Here is a 21,643-nt window from a genome sequence, read left to right on the forward strand (position 1 = left end):
TAATTTGACCCATCTGCTTAAAAATTGTGCTTTGTTAATTATTTTAAAACTGAGGGGCAGGGAGGATACAAGAATTCACATAATTATAAATTGTGCACACATATTATAACACTTTATTAATACTCTTGAAAAATCACATCCTCTTCAAATCAAGAGTAACTGTGGCAAATTTCTGAAATCGTTCTTGAGCAAATGTTCCAAAAACATGGTCACATGTGCTGGAAAAATATAGCATATTAAAACCTCCTTGTAGAGTCATGATACACAAAAAACATCTATCTTTTTAAAATTTATTTTAAAAACTTTCAATTACAGTTTACTTTTAGTGTTATTTTGTATTAGTTTCAGGTGTACAGCATAGGGATTAGACAATACCTTACAAAGTATTCTCCCCACGTGGCACCCTGTAGTTATCACAATATTATTTATTATATTTCCTATGCTATACCTCCCTGTGACTATTTTGTAAATATCAATTTGTACTTCTTAATCCCTTCACCTCTTCCACCCGGTCCCCAACCCATCTCCTCTGGCAATCACCAGTGGGTCTCCACACAAACCACATTAAAGGTCTAGTTTAGAAGTTCACTCTGCATAACCCACGGACACAGACAATAGGGTGGCGAAGGCCTGGGCAGGGGTGGGAGCAGTGTAAAGAGGGTCAAGGGGGAAATCTGTAATCCTTTAAATAATAAAGATAAATAAAAAATGAAATAACAGTTTAATGATAAATAAAAATATTTATTTGTATAGAAAAAACTTTTCCCTCTCCTTTGACCTATTTAAAAATCTTCTCAAAACAGTATTACCTTAACAGCAAAATTTAAAAGCTTTGGGTTGCTTTAATAAAGCAAATCATACTAGGGTATAAATAACAGGTCTCATCTTCCCACTGTATTTTCCATTTTAGAGAATACCCAATATATGATGGAACAAATGAGGGTACACCTAGATCACTGGTTCTCAACCTTCCTAATGCTGCGACCCTTTAATACAGTTCCTCATGTTGTGGTGACCCGTAATTTCATTGTTACAAATTGAACATAATTAAAGCATAGTTATTAATCACAAAAACAATAAGTAATTATATGTGTTTTCCGATGGTCTTACGCGACCCCTGTGAAAGGGTCGTTCGACCCCCCAGAGGGGTCGCGACCCACAGGTTGAGAACCGCTGACCTAGATCGTTATCAATAAACTAAAAGATCAGGGCGTTCCATACACTTTGAAAGGCTGCCCATTCTTATGAGAGCACCATCTACCCAGCAAACCACACTAAAGCTAGTTAGTTTAATATAAATGTTTTAAATACCATACCTGTTGTAAAGCTTTTAAATCTATTTTCTGACCTTCGATCTTGGAATAAAATTCATCCACAGCCTTATTAAAACAAACAAACAAAAATAACTAGTTGGAAAAAAAGGATAGTCTCTACTTCAACTTGCATACATAGAATTTTTGAGTCCATTTTGTTTATAACACCACTCAAAGACATAGCTAAATAATCAAGAATCAAGTTCACGTTTTTTATCCTTTATCTTGAAATAAAGTAGCAAAAAGTTTCCAACAGTTTGTATCTATGACTGCACTGTTCTGTAATGCTCAGATTTATAGTGATTGAAAAGCAAAAATATTTGCAATTTCTCAATCAAAGCAAGTTGATATTAATTCAATAATTCATATCATGCTAACTGGTCAAAAAATAGAATCTGAAACCCACCTTGTCAAATGATTCAAATTCTATATATGGACATTGTGAATGTTGAGAAAACAAGAAAGGATGAAATTCCTCATACCTGTAAAACATATTTACTATATCACATTCAAGAACATTAATAAACATCTAAAATAAATTGATCCATGCCTACATGCTTACGTGAGTATGTCTTCAATTGGTTTATCTACTTCCAGGCTTGGTTTTATTTCTCTTTTCTGAATGATATATCCCTATAAAAATCCAACATAAAACTCATTTCTATCCATAATTAACAAAGATTTACTTTTTATGACTAATGGTAATTTAAGTTACAAAATTTTCTAGTTATAAATTTATCAACTGCATGTGTCTACAGATTATAAATAAAGCTTTTCTTAGACTAAAGTATTATTAGGAAACATTGTTTTTTTCACATGCACAAGAAAAATCAGGGAATAAAGAAAATGGAGCCAAAACCAGTTTGGCTCAGTGGATAGAGCGTCGGCCTTCGGACTGAAAGGTCCCAGGTTCGATTCCGGTCAAGGGCATGTACCTGGGTTGCGGGCACATCCCCAGTAGGAGATGTGCAGGAGGCAGCTGATCGATGTTTCTCTCTCATCGACGTTTCTAACTGTCTATCTCTCTCCTTTCCTCTCAGTAAAAAGTCAATAAAATATAAAAAAAAAAGAAAATAATTTAAAAAAAAAAAGGAAACTCGTGATTTGATAAAATGGTGGGATTATACAGCTGCATTTTGCTTTCTTCTTTCCATTTTTAGATGTGGTGCAATTTAAATAAATCAAAAGCACTGCCAGCAGAAAAACAGATTTCCTTTGTTGGTAGGCGATTTTAATTAATTTAAAAAACTGGGCCCAGCTAGTGTTGCTCAGTGGTTGAGCACTGACCCATGAAACACCATTTCCATTCCGAATCAGGGCACATGCCTGGGCTGCAGGCTCAATCCCCAGTAAAGGACGTGAGGAGGCAGCCTATTGATGTTTCTCTCTCATCAGTGTTCCTATCTCTCCATCCCTCTCCCTAACTCTCTAAAATAGTAAAAACATATTTTTAAAAAGATATTAAAAACAAAAACACAAAACTGGGCCCTGGCAGGTGTGCTCAATGGTTAGAGCACTGTCCCAGGCATAGTAGGGTCACAAGTTTGATTCCTGGTCAAGGGCATGTATCTGGGTTGCAGGTTCGATCTCTGGTCGTGGTAGGGAGGCACCAATAGATGAGTCTCTCTCACCTTGGTGTTTCTCTCTCTCTTCCTTCCTCTCTCCCTCTCCCGTCCACTCTCTCTAAAAAACAAAACAAAAAACTATATATATCTCCTCGGATGAGGATTAACAAAACAAAAAGAAACTAGGCAGGTACATTTGGACCTAATTTAGATGTAATTAATCAGAACTGTCTCTTTACTTTTCTGGTAAGTAAAGTTATATATAGGGAAGAAAAACAAAAGATCTGAGGTAATTCAGAAGATGTTTAACTGTTAAGGGATGTAAATCACCAAATTTTTGAAAAGTGCTGGCAAATTAAAATGTGCTTCGCTATCTAAAATTAACCTAATGAAATATTTTCAAATTCCTCATCTTTTTTGGAGGGCTGATACTGATTTAACCTAATACTTTCTATAAAAGGCAAAAAAGCAGAAAAAAAAATTACAAATCAACAGCAATTTAAAAAACCCCACACAAAACAGCCCAGACTGGTTTGGCTCAGTGGATAGAGCCTCGGCCTGCTGACTGAAGGGTCCCGGGTTTGATTCCAATCAAGGGCATGTACCTTGGGGCAGGCTCAATCCCTGGCACTTGCCGGAGGCAACCAATGATGTGTCCCTCTCACAACAATGCTTCTCTCCCCCGTCCCTGCTTCCACTTTCTCTAAAAATCAATGGAAAAATATCTTCGGGTGAGGCTTAAAAAAAAACCACCAAAAGAACAACTACCCTAGCCCTGGACAGGTGGCTCATGTCCTATGCACCAAAAGGTTGCGGGTTCGACTTCTAGCCAGGGCATATGCCTAGGTTGCAGGCTCAATACCCAGTCAGTGCACATATGGAAGGCAGTTGATCGATGTTTATCTTTCTACCTTCCTCTCTCTCTAAAATCAATGAAAGCATATCCTTGGGTGAGGATAAAAAGAAAATTCAAAACAAAACAAAACAAAAACCTACCCTAGAATAAGCATATTACTAATGTTGAATTTCTAAACTAAAACAAAAAATGTACATATATTGATCTTTAGTGAACATTTAAATTCTAAAAATATAAATAATAAAGCCACTATAATATATAAGTATATGTGCTGCTGCTACCTTTCCTCTAAAGTTGGACGTTGTTTTCATATAGTCTTCTGCTTTCTGCAGACAAACAAGTACTTTTTCAATATCTAAGGAGAATAAAAAAGGAAAGGAGTGGTAATTAAGATGCAATTAACTATTATTAAACAACTATGCAGAAAACAGGACAGTGCTTATAAGAGTGTTTAAGAAAATTAAATACAGTTATTTCATGTTTGTTATCAGCATATGTAAATAAGGATGTTTTGGCCAGCCTGTTATCCCAATAGCTTTTATTAATTCCATCTTGCCCCTCATAATCTGAAAGGCACTTTGTTCATATACTAAGTTCCCATATATATTTGGACCTGTTTCTAAATTCTTTGTATTTCCTCTAATTTTTTTATTATCCTAATCTGGCAGGTAAGTTAGATTCCCTTAAATCAGGGGTGGGGGAACTGGCCCTGCCAAGGAACCCACAGGCAGAACTCGAAATTCAATAAATCTAGGAGTTTTTTTCATAGCAACATAATTTTTAAGTTGATAATTCTGTATCGCCCTCAAATGATATTATAAATATCCAAATGGCCCTTGGCAGAAGAAAGGTTCCCCACCTTTGCCTTAAATAGTTATGAGAACCTAACGTATATAGCCACACTAGCGTACTTACAGAATTAAATGCATGAATGCTGATATTTCTAGACACACGCCAGCTTGAGTCTGAAGGTGAATAATTCAACTCCTTCAAGCCTTGTACCAAAGACTATCTCAAGGTCAGTTACCACTTCTAAAATTTAGGGGAAGAGTCCTGGCCAGTGTGGTTCAGTTAGTAGGAGCAGCAGCCCATATAACAAAAGGTCCTGGGTTCGATTCCTGGTCAGGGCACATGCCTAAGTTGCAGGTTCCATCCCAGCCCTAGTCAAGCGCGTTTGGGAGGCAGCTGATCGATGTTCCTCTCTCCCATCAATGTTTCTCTCAAACTCTTCCTTGCTCTCTCCCTCCCTCCCTTCCCACACTCTCCCTCTCTCTAAAAATCACTAAAAATGTCCTTTGATAAGGATTAAAAAAATTTTAGGGGAGAGAAGGAAAATATTCTAAAGTTGAAAGGCAATAAGGTAGGTCAAGAGATTAACCTACACATTAACAGGGAAAAAGAGCCACTTTAGAGTAGGAAGCCAGGAATACCACATGGATAGAACACTCACAGGTCAAATGTTTTTAAGTCTAGAACTACTTACTCACTACTTCCCCAGAAATAATTTTCATAGTTTTAAAAAAGGAAATAAACAAACATGGACGAACAAAACTTGTGTTATGCAGACATACCCTTACTTTCAAATTTTTCATCCACTTTGACATTGCCAGAGAATCCATTTTCAATAAGACAATGTTCAATGAGAGCTGATCCATAGGCTATAAAAACAGAGGGTATTATTTTTAGTATTTTCCTATAAAATTTAACATCAAAATATAATACAAATTTATGTTCAATATAAATGATCTACTCAATAACAGTAGTCAGGGAAAATAACAATTAGTTTACTTATTTTGAAATGCTATTAGAAATGACAATTCAAGTACTTAATTGAAATTTGAGACTACAATAAAACTGTAAAAGCCAGTGCAAAAGTTATAGGAATTTAATGAAACTTAGCCACATATAAAAAAGATTATAAACCAGGAATGCAAGGTTGGTTTAGCATCCAAAGAGTGGTTAATGTAATATACCCTATTAATAAAGAAAAAAATTCCTTATTGTAGGAATAAGTGATGATTTTCTCAAGCATAAAAATTATTGGATTTTCTTTACCCTGATTATCAAAAGTACCAGACATCCTGGGATACCCTGAGCCCCATTAATAATAATAATAATAAAAAACTAAGTGGTTATTAAACTGAAGATTCATATTGGGAAAAGAAAAGATTTCTTAGAATACTATAGCTATCATTAGTATTTAGGAGTTTTTTTCATAGCAACATAATTTAGCAACATAATGTTATAGCTAAATAACATACTATATTAGTTAACTATATTACTTTTAAATAAAATCTAACAGATAAAGGTCAAACTTCATGTGGTATGACAAATCTATCTTTCCTTAAAAATAAACTCTATTTACTCAAAAGATCATTTTAAACTCCTTTCTAAAGTTATCAAGAAGTTCTAATTTTCTACTATAACTATAAAAGGCTTAAGTAAATTTCTGAAAACTATACTATCTTGCAAACATTTCATTGCTCTATGTAGGATTACTCACGAAGTAATGGGTTAAGAACTCTCTTTAGTAGTTCACCCTTAGGTGCCCTGGTTATTATTTCAGTCAGTCTGTAAAACAAAATTGACATACCTCTTACTATCTTATATTTAATAATCCTTACAGCAATATTTATACTCATAATACCACATCAATTCACCTGATCTTCAAATATTCTAAAATATAAGAGGAACTAGTTCATTTTGTAGGTAAGAAAATGTAGGGTCATAAAATTAATTTATTTGAGGTTAGTACACAGCAGACTGGGACCTAAAACCAGGTTTTCTAAGAAAAATTAATACTTTTTTAACTCAGTCATATTGCTTATCATCAGTGTGCCCATATATGATATGAAAGACACATTTTTATATAACAATTAAATGTTGTTGGTGAAGCCTGGAGATATATCTTAAAACCTGAAATGGCTTTATCTAATTAAACATTTAATAAGAACTCAGGATGCTTGTGGGCCTTTGAAGCATCAGATTAGCAGTGAACTTGCTAGAAATGTAAAATTCTGAGCCCCACACCAGATCTACTGATTCAGAAATCTGGCTCATCAAGCCCTCCAGGTGATTCCAATGCATGCTAAACTTTGCGAAACACTGTTTAGCCTATTGGGCAGCAAAGCCTTCAGTCAGAAGAGTACAGCTACAATTAGCACCGTACCTTACCCTGCTCCCTTTTCTTAGCTAAATCAGAATTTCTATATCTTTTTGTACTCTGCCCAAGATATCCATCTATCTTCTCACAGAATAGCTGATAAATCCCCTCACTTTATCAAGAAATAATAAACATCTGAAATAACACCAAATTTAGACTAAAAAGATACATTTGCTACTCTCAAATAAGGCTTAATTGCTTACATGCACATTTATGCAGTTCAAGCAGTCCAAATTTAGTTTTTTTATGCAAATAAATAAAATATCTTATGTCAGCTCTTTATATTCTTACATATGGCCTATTTTAACTTTTAATACAATATGGAATGAGTTTATAAACAAAACATGTTACCTTTCCAAGGTAAGCAAAGGTTCAACAGCTCTAGCATGATCAACGGGATAGCGTTCACGAACAGCAAACTTAACTTCATCTGACTCATCAGTTCGAAATCTTAGGATATTTAAAATTAGATACTCATAATCTGTAAGAACAATGTTCCCCTATAATAGAATAAAATATAATTTAATGCTTATCCCATATCATTTTTGAAGCTTAAAAACTGAGAAAGAAAATGTAGGCTCTTAAAAACCTCATCAAGGCTCCAGAAATGAAATTACAGAAAGCATTTGACCTTGATGACCACCAGCTGAACTTACTGCTGTACTTTCATGAGACAGGTCTACAAACACTGTATCTTATTATGAAAAACAGAACAGATATATATTTCAGAAGCCAAGCAATCTCACAGATATTGCTGATTCAGTCCCAGGCCACTGCAATAAAGTATCACAATAAAGTGAGTTGTAATTTTTTTTGCTGGTGGAAGGTCTTGCTTTCAAGTTGCAAAAATCGTAACATGTAACATGGGTGAAGCCAAAGTGTCATAAAGCGAGGAGCAATAAAATGAGGTATGCTTATATATTTTCACCTGCACTGTGTCTTTTTAAAAATTTTTATTGATTTTTTAGAGAGAGGAAGGGGGAGAGAGAAGATAGACACACTCATGTGAGAGTGAAACATTGATCGGTTGCCTCCCACATGTGCCCCAATCGGGGATCGAACCCCCAAAGTGTGTATGTGCCCCGACCTAAATCGAACCAGCCACCTTTTGGTGTTCAGGATGACCCTCCAACCAACTGAGCTACGTCAGCCAGGGCGCATTATGTCGCAATAAAGACAGTGATACCCATCGTCTAAGTAATTCCACAATTGATAATGTTGCCTAATGTAATAACTCAATAAAACAAAAAACTATACGCTTGAAGCTATTCACTGCAGTTACTTACAATAAAAAAATAGAAACAACCTAAATGTAAATATTGGGAAAACTGTTAAATAAATAAATATGATATACAACATAAGCTGTTAACTTATGAAGACTATGTAAAAAAAAAAGTAGAAAATTGTTTATACTGTCAGATAAATAGCAAGACAAAAAATTTCTGTATCTTAGGAAGTAGAAGGCAAATATAGAGAAAAACGATAATATTTACTAAAGAGTTAAGGTTTAAAAGACTTTTTAAAATTTAATATTGTTACATAATCTTTTCAACCAAAAGAACCTAATGAAAATAAAACTGCCCAAAGAATACAACCTTTCAAATTGATTACTGTGAAGACAGGTGTTATTGCATAATTAAAAGAAGCATCCATGAAAATAGTCACAAATGCCTTAGCAACTACTTAGAAGTTGGTCATAGAAGATGGTAAAATGGCCCCAATCTCTTGAGGAATGACAGTTTGCAAGATAAATGGCTTCAGTAGATGGGAACACCATTCACTTGAGAGAAAGATAACCAGAAGTTGTTACTAGGTGTTAAGAGAGTATATGCACCTACTGCTAAAGAATCTGACTTCAAAGCAACCATGCATGTAAATTTTTAAACATTTATTTAACTTAAAGAACAAAAAATTAACTGGAGAAGGAAAGCAGAGGGCTGGAATAGAAGTCCATATAGTGCAGTGATGGCGAACCTATGACACGCGTGTCAGAGGTGACACACGAACTCATTTTTTTGGTTGATTTTTCTTTGTTAAATGGCATTTAAATATATAAAATAAATATCAAAAATATAAATCTTTGTTTTACTATGGTTGCAAATATCAACAAATTTCTATATGTGACACGGCACCAGAGTTAAGTTAGGGTTTTTCAAAATGCTGACATGCCGAGCTCAAAAGGTTCACCATCACTGATATAGTCTCTTGTTCAGGAAGATGTGACTTGAAAAACAGACCTGGCTATAGAGCCTGGCACATAGAAGGTGGGCACAATACTAGTAAATGTCTACTGAATCAAACTGTGTAGTTACCCAGAACACCTGAAAGATTCCAGGAAGGCAGTTACTTCCCTGAAAAGGCTTTTCTTAAACCAAGGTTTCCCAAAAGTATTCTGTAAGATGGCTCTCCCTATTCCCATTAAAAAAAAAAAAGAATTCTGTGATCAAGTTAGCTTTGGGAATTCTATATAACATATCCTTCTCCAGGAAATGTACATATCACATTATCATATTAAAGAAATTTATAAGTCCTAGAGTTAAATTTTTACCTTATTCTCAAAGTTCCTCAAATTTTTATGACTATGGGACTCATTTTTCTAGGCACACCTATTATCTTATGGAAGTGGTATGCAAGGAACATATTTTGGGAAATACTATGCTTGACTCTGATATACACAATAAAGTACCTTCTGATCTTAACTTACTTTCTCCAGAGTCTTTCCTAATGGAACTTCTTATTACAAATTAATAAACTGGTCCTAGCTGATTTGGCTCAATACATAGAGCCAAAGTCCCGGGTTTGAGTCCAGTCAAGGGCATGCACCTCAGTTGTAGGCTCAATCCCTGGCCCTGGTCAAGGTATGTGCAGGAGGCAATCAATCAATGTGTCTCTCTCACATCTCTCCCCCTTCCTTCCACTCTCTCTAAAAATCAATGGAAAAATATCTTTGGGTGAGGATTAACAAAAAACATACAAAACAACAAAAGAAAAATTAATAAACCGACTTTCTTAAATGAGTTTGAGTAACAATAGCCTCTTTACCCAAAGCCTGGTCAATTCTAGATAAACGACACATCAAAATCTTTGACATGAAACTTTGAAGATCAAACCCTGGTATAGACAGAGGAAAGAGCAATCTTCATGATCTATTCTAAGCATCAACCAACCTACCTCTCTTGATATCACAGTGACTATGAAAATTCCCAAGCACATAACTCTCATATATAAATCCTTAATATCTATTCCAAACTCATCACTAACTGGACCTCTGGAACCTAGACTGTATGCATGCCAATTGCTCAGAAAGTTCAAAATAGAAAGATCCTAAATGCCATGGGGTATCCTGAATTCGATCCTGGAACAGAAAAAGGTCATGAGTAGAAAAAACTGGTGAAATCCAAATAAAGTCTACAGTGTAATTAATAGTAATGTACCAATGTTAATTTCTTAGTTTTGACAAATGTACCATGGTTATGTAAGATGTTAACATTAAGAAAAACTAGGCAAAAGGTATATAGGAACTTTCTGAATTATTTTTGCAACTTTTCTATAAATCTATAATTATTACAAGATAAAAAGGTTTAGATTTTTAAAATAATAAAGACTACACAAATTCACTCATACTACTGAAAGAATTTTTAGGTATCATTAAGTGCTAAGTTTAAATTGAAACAGGAAAAAAACCCCAGAAAGGTCCGTGTATGATATATAAGCCTTATCCTAGATTGCAAGCATGGAGTAGTCCCCCCTTATCCACAGGGGATAAGTTCCAAGACCCTTTGTGGATGACTGAAACTTTGGATTCTAATTTACTATGTGCCCCCCCTCCCCAAACACATACCTTTATACTTAAAGTAGGGTAGGGAACCTTTTTTTCTGTCAAGGGCCATTTGGATATTTATCATTTGAGCGCCATACAAAATCATCAACTTAAAAATTAGCCTGTTGTATGTGGTCGAACATTTAATTAACTCTCCCCTAATGCCTTGGCAGGGTCAGACCAAATTATTTTGTGGGCCGTGCCGGGGCCTGTGGGACTGGACGTTCTCCACCCCTGATTAAAGGAAGCACTTTTAAGACCTCTCTTTGGCATATTTGAATTGTCAGCATCACTGCTATTATGCTTTGGGGTCGTTATTAAATAAAATACGGTACTTGAATACAAGCACTGAGATACAGGACAGTCAATCTGATAACAGAGATGGCTACATATACAGCACGAATACTTGGATGTGCCCCACCAGCACGGCCAAGGGTAAACCTGAGTGGGGGCGGCTGAAAGGCTTAGAAAAGACAGACAAGAGAATGAAAGCTGGGTCTCGGTAGGACGCTGCTTCTCTGAGAGACAGCGACGATGCCCACAAGCTGTGTCTATTTTATAGCAGATGCCACGAGGCAAAGTAAGGGCATGATCAAGATGTTTACAATATTCTTGTGGGTTTCAATCCTACTCAACTGCATGCACCTGAACTCTATCAAGCCTACATCACTCAGGCACGTAGGGCCACGTGTTCGGACCATAGGCTAAAGCTTACAACTACAGCTGTTGGCTATCATTGTGCTGGGAAGGCCCTGCCCTCCAAGCTGGGACTTGAACGTGTCAATGAGAGGACTGTGCCCTCTCATCAGTCCAAGGCTTGAACCTGTCCAAAACACTGCAGGTGCTCCCCACACTTGGAATAAAGCAATGATGCACATTGGCAGGGGAGATGCCAGAATGGGAAGGCACACAAGATTTCATCATGCTACTCAGAATGGTATGCAATTTAAAACTTCTGAATTATTTCTGGAATTTTCCATTTAATATTTTTTGACCATGGTTGACCAGGGGTAACTGAAACCAAGGAATGCAAAACCACAGATAAGGGGTAATAAGTGTATTGACCTAAACCTAAGGCATGCCTGCAATTAGTTAAATTCTAGAGATGTTAACCCTCAAATGAAAATTTTTTTTATTTTCTTTTGTTGGGGGAGTGGGGCAAGGCAGAGAAAGGGGACCATAAATAGGACACTAGACATGTTACGTTAGTATGAGGAATTTATTTGAACTAGGAGTAGTTAAACCTCCCATTTAAAAAAATATATATTTATTTTTAAAATATTTTAAAATTGATTATGGAGAAAGGAAGGGAGAGGGAGAGAGAGAAACACTGATAGGCTGCCTCCTGCATGTCCCCTACTGGGAATGGAACCCACAACCTGGGCATGTTACCTGACGGGGAATCAAACCAGTGACCACTAGGTACATGGAACAATGCTCAACCAACTAAGCCATACCGGCCAGGGCAAAACCTTCAATTTTAATGCTACCTAATTCTCTATATACTGAGAATATATTCATGTACTATTACTAGATAATCGCAACCACTGTCCTACTGAAAAATAGAAAAACTGAATGAAATACACAAAGCATGCCTTTTAAGAAATAAAAAAAAATGCTAACTGGGCAGGTAACATTTACAGGACCAAAATCTAGGAGAAGAAAACTCAGAAAGGTGATCCCCATACTTGGGGCTACTTTTCCCCTAGGATCATTTGTCTAAATTCTGATAGACTCACAGGACAACTAAGGGGAATAAAAATTGGAGTTCAGGGCCCAAGCGAAAAGTCTTGGGGGGATGGTGGTGAGGGGTAGCCCTGATAAGTCCAGCTATGAGTAGTGACCTCAAAAGTATACATCCCAGAAGAAGGGGTAAACTGGAAATATACCAGCTTTCCTAGGGTCAACTTCTAATCAATTCAATTTAACTAAAGTAAGGTAATCTGGGATTACATGTGCCCTTAGCTACCTGTTAAAAGCAAACAAATATCATCTTTAAATGAAGGCATCTTTCCAGGTCTCACAGTATATTTTTCCTACTCAATGCCTGCACACAATAAAATAACCAGGCATGTCAAGAAACAAGACAATGTAATTTAAATCAAAGGAACAACAGACCATAAAAACAGATACTCAAAATTCATAGCTACAGACAACAAAATGGTGGTTACCAAAGGGGAAAGAGGGTAGGGGGAGGGCAAATATATAGTAATGGAAGAAAACTAGACTTTGAATGGGGAGCACGCAATTGAGTACACAAATATTGAATTTTAATCTTGTACACCTGAAAATTATATATTATTAGCCAACATTACCCAATAAACGTAAGAAACCAGTCACTTAGAGGTGTCAGATAATAGAGCAATTCCAAATGATGCCAAATGATTCTTGTCTGATAGCAATAAATTAGTGAATTGGAAGACAAGTCAAAAGAAAATATGGCTGAATTTCCCAAAACTGATGAAAAATACCAAGTCAAAGATTCTAGAAGCAACATGAACCCCAGTAAGACAATTACAAAGAAAAACTCAACTAGGCATGTCACAACAAACTACTGAAAACCAAAACCAAAAAATGTTAAGGCTTCCAGATAAAAGGGCCAAATACCTTCGAAGCAACAGTATTATTGACACTGATTTCAATAGAAACAATGGTTGCCAGACAATATACTATTTTTGTAACTGTCAAAAATTTATCTCATTAATGGCAAAACTGGTTTTAAGAGAAATGTCTCAATTGCTTATGACAAATTACTAGAAGTGAAATTCCTGAGTCAAAGGTTATGTACATAAACATTAAAAATCATCTTATATACTGTCAAATAATCTTCTGAAAGTGTTTTTATCCACTTTTGTTCCTCTACATTTATGCTAATACTGGTTGTCAAACTTTCTAATTGTTTAATTACATACTAGAGGCCCAGTGCACAAAATTCATGCAGGGAGTGGGGGTGGGGGGGAGCACACAGGGGTCCCTCAGCCCAGCCCATGTCTACTCGCAGTCCGGGATCCCTGAAGGGATGTCCACCTGCTGGCTTAGGCCTGCTTCCCAGGGGATCGAGCCTAAGCTGGCAGTCAGACATCCCTATGGCAGCCCAGGAGCCCTCGGCACTTATTCAGTAATTCATGAATGTAGGCATGTACTCACGCTTTTATATTTGTATTTATTCTTTTTTGAACTGTCTAATCAAGCACTTTGCCTTTTTCCACTTAAGTGCTTTATGAAAATTGCATACATAGGGTTATGCACATCTTTTTATGGCACAAGTTAAAATATCTTTCCCCAGCCCTAGCTGGTTTGGCTCAATGGATAAAGCATTAGCCTGCGGACTGAAGGGTCCCAGGTTTGATTCCAGTCAAAGGCACATGGTTGGGTTGTGGCTCAATTCCCAGTAGGGGGCGTGCAAGAGGCAGCTGATTGGTGATTCTCTCTCATCATTGATGTTTCTATCTCTCTCCCTCTCCCTTCCTCTCTGAAATCAATAAAATTAAATGTATATATCTTTTTCCAGTTTTTCATCTTCCAATACAGTTCAGTGTTTTCTGCCTTATGCAGTTCTAGAATTAGTAGTCCTCTCTATTAGTATTTGTTTCCAGTGTTAGGTTTAGAAGTCTTTTTCATCCCAAATTCACCAATGTTAATCCATATTTTTACATAGTACTTCTATGGCTTCACTTTTTACATTGAAAATATGTTTTTAAATCAATTGTGGTTTGGGTGAATGATGTTTGCACTCCTTCCAAGTGGCTAATAGCACTTTTCTGAATACTCTGTTGATACATTCTACACAAGTCTGCTAAACAGCATGAGAACATGACTTCTATGATTCCTTGTTTACATATGTATAGCATTTAAGAACACAAATTTATTCAAAGTTGTACAAAGCTGTGGAATTATTCATGTTGCTCCTCTAGGCATTAATATACAGAGAAAGCTTGCTGAAGTTTGGGACTCTGAATTATTAGTAATCTCTATGAATAATGCAACCCTACCTTGACATGGGACATATATACTTCTTTTGTAAAAATATATTTTTATTGATTTCAGAGAAGGAGAGGGAGAGAGAGATAGAAACATTAATGATGAGAGAGCCCACAACCCAGGCATGTGCCCTGACTGGGAACTGAACTGTGACCTCCTGGTTCATAAGTCAACACTCAATCATGGAGCCACGCCAGCTGGGTGGAACATACATACTTCTAAGAAAGACTTTATATAGAATTATCCGTAGAAGATGGCTGGTTTACTAGCTCCATGAAATGTTAGTTTTGGGTAGTAGAGAAAGGAGTAGTGATAATAGGATTCTTTGGCCTGTGGAAAGACCTGCAAGGTACTCACTTGATCACCTGTCATTTTCAGTTTTCTGAAACATAAAATTGTACCATGTATTTTTCTTTATTGCTTCTAACCCACTTCTCAGTAATTTCTGTCTTCTGAAATGGTCTCTCAGTTTTTGTGGGTTAACAATGTGTCTACTGATTTTTTTTCATGAGCAATTAGTCTTCCTTTCTGGTTGTTTTCTGTCTTCGGTGTTCTCTAGTTTCATTAAACTAGGTCTAATATTTCTATTCAGAGCCCCTATTTGCATTAAAAAAATATTTTTATTGATTTCAGAGAGAGGAAAAGAGAGAGAAACATCAATGATGAGAGAATCAGTAATCGGCTGCCTCCTGCAAGTCCCACACTGGGAATGGAGCCCAAAACCCGTGCATGTGTCCAGACTGGAAATTGAACCCTGACCCCCCAATTCATGGGTGGACGCTCAACCACTGAGCCACACCAGCCAAACTATTTGCATTTTTTGCTCACCACTCCAAAGGAGCATGACAAAGATCTTCCTTAAATTAGACTCATTTTCCTGAAGTTAGGTTTATAAAAATTAAACAATATTCTTGATATTATTTCAACTATACATCTTCCTCCTGTCATTCTAAAGAGTTGAAAATATTAATATCATACAAAGGAAACATAAGCATGGTTCATCTCCAGTCCCAGCCCTGACAGTTGGGTTTTCTCTTTTTTTGTAATGAAAGTACCTAACTTAAGCTTTGGTTGCAAAGGCATCTACTTCAAAAAAGCATCCACTTCAAAGATGGCTACACTTCCAGACACATGACTAAATCAAGAGCCAGGTCACCTTGCCTCACTGAGGATCCTTTTTAGAGACCTTGGTTGATTTTGATAACTGACCATTGGACCACTTGTTTTTTTCTCTTCCTACATTTTAAATTCCTCCTCTTATACATTTAAATTTTTGATGCATATAGAATTTATTTTGCTGTAAGTGGCTCATAAAATAGTTAAGAAAGAATTTGGTGACCAGTGGAATAAGTGAGAGGCAGGGAGCAAGAATGGTGAACACATCAGTATTCTTCCTCTTAGGACTGATGACACTATGAAAACATGGCAATGTCCCTGAGTCTCAACTGCTGTCTTATTTATGACACAACTATCTATTTTCTGGTTGCATCACAGTAGTCCTGAAATGTAACAGATGATGTCCTCAATTCTCAGATCTTCATCTCCTACATTCATAATGCCATTTTAAATGGCTGAGATCTGCCTAAATTCTAATCTCCAGTTAATAACTGGAAAACTGTATTTAACTTGTTTGGCACTTATTATCCTAATGTATCAATAATAGCCTTTGATACAGAAAAAATGTTTCCCCACCCATGTTTTACAGCACTATTACATGAATAATTAACAATATAATGATGAATTCTCCCTCGCCCGATGCCCCAAATTTAACTTACCCTGTCATAGAGTTCAATGATTAAGTGATATGCAGCTTCATCACTTCCAAATTGAAAATCTACAATTCTATCCACACCAAGCTGTTTTGCACTGACTAATCTCCGACTCTTCAAATGTTTTCGGCACTAGTAAAAAACAGAAGAAAAATGCATTTATACTAGTATAGTTAATTCTTAATCATTTGGTATTGGATTATAAATATGTTTTTTTCTTTTCATTAGCATCAGGAATATTATTAAAGTTACAAATAAAACAATATAAAATAAAAGCTTACAGGTAATAAGAGGAAAAACATTTTGGTTTAGACAACTCTAAATGCTAACTCTGAAACAGTATTTTATATTCAATATTTAAGTAGATAATGATAGGCCCATAGTGAAATTTACTTGTTGTTTTATACCACTGCTAAATCCCTTGTTCTCAACCTGATGACTTCACTCAAAGCCATAACCTTTTCGTTTTCAAAGAGAGGAAGAGAGGGGGAGAGAGAGAGAGAGAGAGAAAGAAACATTGATGTAAGAGAGCAACATTGATTGGTTGCTTCCTGCACTCGCCCAACCACAATCGAACCTGCAACCTAGGTATATGCCCTTGACCAGAATCGAACCCTGGACCCTTCAATCCTCGGGTAGACACTCTATCCAGTGAGCCCAATCGGCTGGGGCAATAACCTTTTTTTTTTTTTTTTAAAGTCTCTATCTACTCCAATCTTTTAAGTATCCCAAATTTCCTTGTGTGTTTGTGTTCAAAATTAATTACGTTTCCATTAATCTTCCACTTCAAATACAATTCTAAACCATGAGCTTATTGGTATTGTGGAAATTAGTCCTCCAACTTATATCTAATTACCTGCTATTGTCACAAACTTTATTGATATAACCCAAGTAGAATCTTCTGGTACTATCTCCAAGCTTTTGCTCAACCTAGCTGAAATCCAAATATAATATAACTCCTATTGATTATGAAATCTCATTCCTCACATCCCTAGTCATAAAGTTATTGTTCTTATTAGCAATTAGAATAAAATTAGCATGTTAAACCGGAATACAAATTACTTGATAAATACCTTTTATTTTAGATTACTTGTACCATTCTTCAGTATAAATATTTAAGTACTAGAGGCCCGATGCACAATATTCGTGCAAGAGTAGGCCTTTGCAGCTGCAGCATCGTCTGGAAAGTCATCCGGACAGTCGTTACGCTGTTCGGCCGTTCGGTCAATTTACATATTACACTTTTATTATTATACATATGGAACAGAAACAAGACTACTCTGTAGCCCCTAAAAAAAAATCTTACAACTGTATCTAATTTTTGAATTTGAAAGACCCTTTAGTCTAGACCAGTAAGAAAGAATGCTTTCTTTTCTTCAACACTCAGATTCAACATAAATTTTACAGAGAAGTTAACCTAAAACCACCTTAAAAAAAAGAAAAAAAGAAATATAGAGTCACTCTTAGAATGACTGTCCACTCTTTCACAACTAAGAATAGTCTCCTCCAGACCTATCTTTCAAATTGACTAAAATTTTCATTTTATGTACTTATATATTCAGGCAGATATAAGAAGAATTTTCAAACTTCATAGAATAAACAACTTCCTTCTCCTATTCAACAGTTCTGATTTAAGAGTAACCTATATGGATGTTGATTTAAACAATGACCTACATATAGGGCTATCTTTAAATCCCCAGGGGAAAATCACCATCAAGCCTTCTAGAGTCCCTCAGTAATCTACTTATTCAAGAAATGTAGAGTTAGCCCTGGCTGGTTTTGCTCAGAGGTGTGTCGGCCCTTACCCTGAAAGGTCTCGGATTTAATTACCAGTCAAGGGCCTGTACCTCAATTGCAGGTTTGATGCCTGGCCCTGGTCGAGGTAGGTACAGGAGGCAACCAGTCGATGTGTCTTTCTCACATCAATGTTTCTCTGTCTCTCCCCCACGCCCCGCCTGTATGTGTGTGTGATAGGATATATATATCCTTCCTATCTAATAATAGACAAACATGGTAATTGACCGTACCTTCGCTACGCCTCCCATCGGCTAATCATCGAGATATGCAAATTAACCGCAAACAAAGATGGTGGTTAATTTGCATACTGCAGGCAGGGCGGGACAGTGTGAGCTGCCAGCGTGAGCCGCCATCCATGATCGGATCCGGTCCCGGGCCACCATCCAGGCCCCCGTGGGCGACCCCAGAAGCCGCCTGCCTGCCGCCCGTGATCGGATCCGATCCCGGGCCACAGGCCGGCCCTGGAAGCCCCAGAAGCTGCCCGCCTGCTGCCCGTGATTGGATCTGATCCCGGGCCACTGGCTGGCCCCAGAAGCCCCAGAAGCCGCCTGCCACCCGTGAACGGATCCGATCCTGGGCCGCAGGCCAGCCCCAGAAGCCCCAGAAGCCACCTGATATGGTAGTAACTCTATCAGTAAGCACTCTGAAAGTCAGTGGCATAAATGCACCAATTAAGACAGATTATGAGGGTGAATCAAAAACAAAACTCACTTTAAATATAAAGACACATATAGATTAAAAGTAAATGAATTAAGCTGCAGCCTGTTTTGCTCAGTGGATAGAGCATTAGCCCGTGGACTGAAGGGTCCCAGGTTCGATTCCAGTCAAGGGCATGTACCTCAGTTGCTGGCTTGATCCCCAGTCCCTATCAGAGCATGTGCAGGAGGCAACCAATCAATGTGTCCCTCCCTTTCCCTTCACTCTCTCTAAAATTCAATGGAAAAATATCCTTGGGTGAAGATTAACAAAAACAAAGTAAATGGATTAAGTAACATTAAAGAGATTATAAGAAAAATATATTCCAAATTTTGTTAGTTGTATAATGGTTATGTTTAAATTATTAACACCTAAGAAATTGGGTGAAGGGTACATATAATATGCTGTAGTATTTTATAGTTTTTTTTACATGTATGAGATTATTTCAAATTAAAATATTAAAAAATTAAAAATAAAATATTAATTGAAATGTATCTGCATTACATGAAAAATCTCCTAATTGCTTCTAGCATAATTTATTAAATTGTGCTAAAATTTACAAGGGTTCAATTAAAAAATATCTTAATTCTAAATGATATAATAGAAAATATATAATAGTGCAGTTATAAGGACTTATCTGAAAATAAAAATTTAAAGAAGTGAATTTAAAGAAGGGATTAGCCAAAGAAAATATATGCACAACCCATGGACACAGACAACAGTATGGTGATGGCCAGAGAGAAGTGGGGGGCAAGAGCTGGGTAGAGGGGGCAAAAGGGGGGAAATAGGGACATCCTATATAATAATAAAAGGCTAATATGCAAATTGACTGAATGGCAGAATGGCCGGTTGCTATGATGCACACTGGCCACCAGGGGGCAGACGCTCAATGCAGGAGCTGCCCCCTGGTGGTCAGTGCACTTCCATATGGGGAGTGCCACTCAGCCAGAAGCTGGCTCATGGCTGGCCAGCGCAGAGGTGGTGGCAGGAGCCTCTCCCCCCCTCCGTGGCAGCCCTAAAAATGTCCAACTAATGGTTTAGGCCCGATCCCTTGGGGGCCTAAGCCTTTAGTCGGACATCCCCCAAGGGCTCCCTGGCTGCCAGAAGGATGTCTGACTGCAAACTTAGGCCTGATCCCCTGGGGAGTGGGCCTAAGTCAACAGGTGGATATCCCCCAAGGGGTCCTGGACTGCAAATGGGCGCAGGCCGGGCTGAGGGACGCCCCCCCCCCCAAGTGCACAAATTTTTGTGCACCGGGCCTCTAGTGTATATGTATATGTATATGTATATGTATATGTATATGTATATGTATATATACACATACATATGTACCCCACTCCCACTTTCTCTCCCACTCTCTCCCTAAAGATCAATGGGAAAAATATCCTCAGGTGAGGATTAAATAATTAAAAAAAAAAAGTAGAGTTAAAATGAGCATAAAAGGCATCCTTGTGAGGAACAAAAGTTGGCACCATGGAATGGTGAAAAAGGGATTATTTATCATGAGTATGTGTGGACACAGAGTACATATATAAATCCTGTTTTGTTTGCTTATTTCCTTATTAGCAGCTTGGTGAAAACAACCTTTCACCCACTGAGCCATAGCTGGCATCCCCAAATGTGAGAACTAGAGACAAACACTGTGATTTACCACGTACTGGACATGGCCCTGCCTGTATCATACAACAATAACAGCTCTTTAAGTTATTTATAAAGTGCTTAACATTGTCTGCTCCATTAGAGGGAATCTTTCTATACATTTAGCTTGACATGTACACCTAACTCAAAAATTCTAAGTTTTCTTAAAGTGTTTGAGGTCCCATTGATACTATAGCCTAATTTGGGAATGTTTACACAATTATATCCTATTGCTTATTACATCATCTGCAAAACTAAATGTTCTTCATATCCACTGAGTTGTTAAATGAAATATGCATTACCCATCTACTTTTAAAAGTGCTACACAAACATAAAGTGGCATTACTAGTAAGGATAATCTCCAAAAGAACCATTTTGGGTTACTATTAAATAAACTTTTAGGAATTTGATAATTTTATGACAGCCCTTGTGATCTGGGAAGCACTTACCTAACTTGCAATCCAAAACAGATTCTAAGTTGCTGGGGATAAGGCTCTTCTCTGTAAAGCCTCTAATGAAATAACACAATGCCCAAACAAATAAATTTCTGAAGGAAAGTGAGGAGGAGAGGAAGAAGGAAATTAATACATATGGATGCCTAATATGTGTCAGGCATTGTGTTAGATGCTTTACATGTTACTTCAATTCATCCTCACCAATAACCCCATGAGGGAGGTATTATCCATATTTCACATTCAAAGAAACTAAGTTCCAAGAGGTTAAATAACTTTTCCAAATTATAAAATGAGTGGCAAAACCATTAATTCAAAGTTAGGTATATCTGATTCCAACACCTTTCCTCTGTAGCACATGAACTTTCAGTATATCTGTTATGTCAATAAGCAAATGAGTAACATGTCCACAATGCAGAATCTCAGTTTAATAGTACAAAGAAAAGCAAGGAGAAAAGTAAAAAGTAAAAAGATATAATAATTGTTAACATACTAATGTCACCGAGTATTCCAACAAAATACAGATTGATAGCTCAAAAGTGAGCTATGGAAGACAAGACTAGGAAAAGGTGGGGTGGGGAAGGTGAGGAACA

General features: G+C 36.9%; 1 protein-coding gene across 11 annotated transcripts in view; it reads right to left on the reverse strand.

Annotated features, from left to right (window-relative positions):
• Nucleotides 1-21,643, reverse strand: part of NEMF (nuclear export mediator factor) — a 69,525-nt gene that overhangs the window by 46,194 nt on the left and 1,688 nt on the right. For 7 of the 11 annotated variants that reach the window (XM_023753077.1, XM_023753074.1, XM_014454979.2 and 4 more), the window contains exons 4-11: nt 16,474-16,599; nt 7,249-7,397; nt 6,238-6,305; nt 5,306-5,392; nt 4,016-4,089; nt 1,876-1,946; nt 1,720-1,795; nt 1,317-1,379 (exon numbers count right to left, since the gene is read on the reverse strand). In XM_023753077.1, coding sequence (XP_023608845.1) covers nt 1,317-1,379; nt 1,720-1,795; nt 1,876-1,946; nt 4,016-4,089; nt 5,306-5,392; nt 6,238-6,305; nt 7,249-7,397; nt 16,474-16,599 — 714 coding nt within the window. Of the gene's footprint in view, nt 1-1,316; nt 1,380-1,719; nt 1,796-1,875; nt 1,947-4,015; nt 4,090-5,305; nt 5,393-6,237; nt 6,306-7,248; nt 7,398-15,055; nt 15,274-16,473; nt 16,600-21,047; nt 21,146-21,643 lie in introns of those variants that run through there. The other 4 variants (XM_023753078.1, XM_014454980.2, XM_023753080.1 and 1 more) reach the window with 4 other exon arrangements.

The sequence above is a fragment of the Myotis lucifugus genome, unplaced genomic scaffold (genome assembly GCF_000147115.1).
Source record: "Myotis lucifugus unplaced genomic scaffold, Myoluc2.0 scaffold_41, whole genome shotgun sequence".
Classification (NCBI taxonomy): Eukaryota; Metazoa; Chordata; class Mammalia; order Chiroptera; family Vespertilionidae; genus Myotis; species Myotis lucifugus.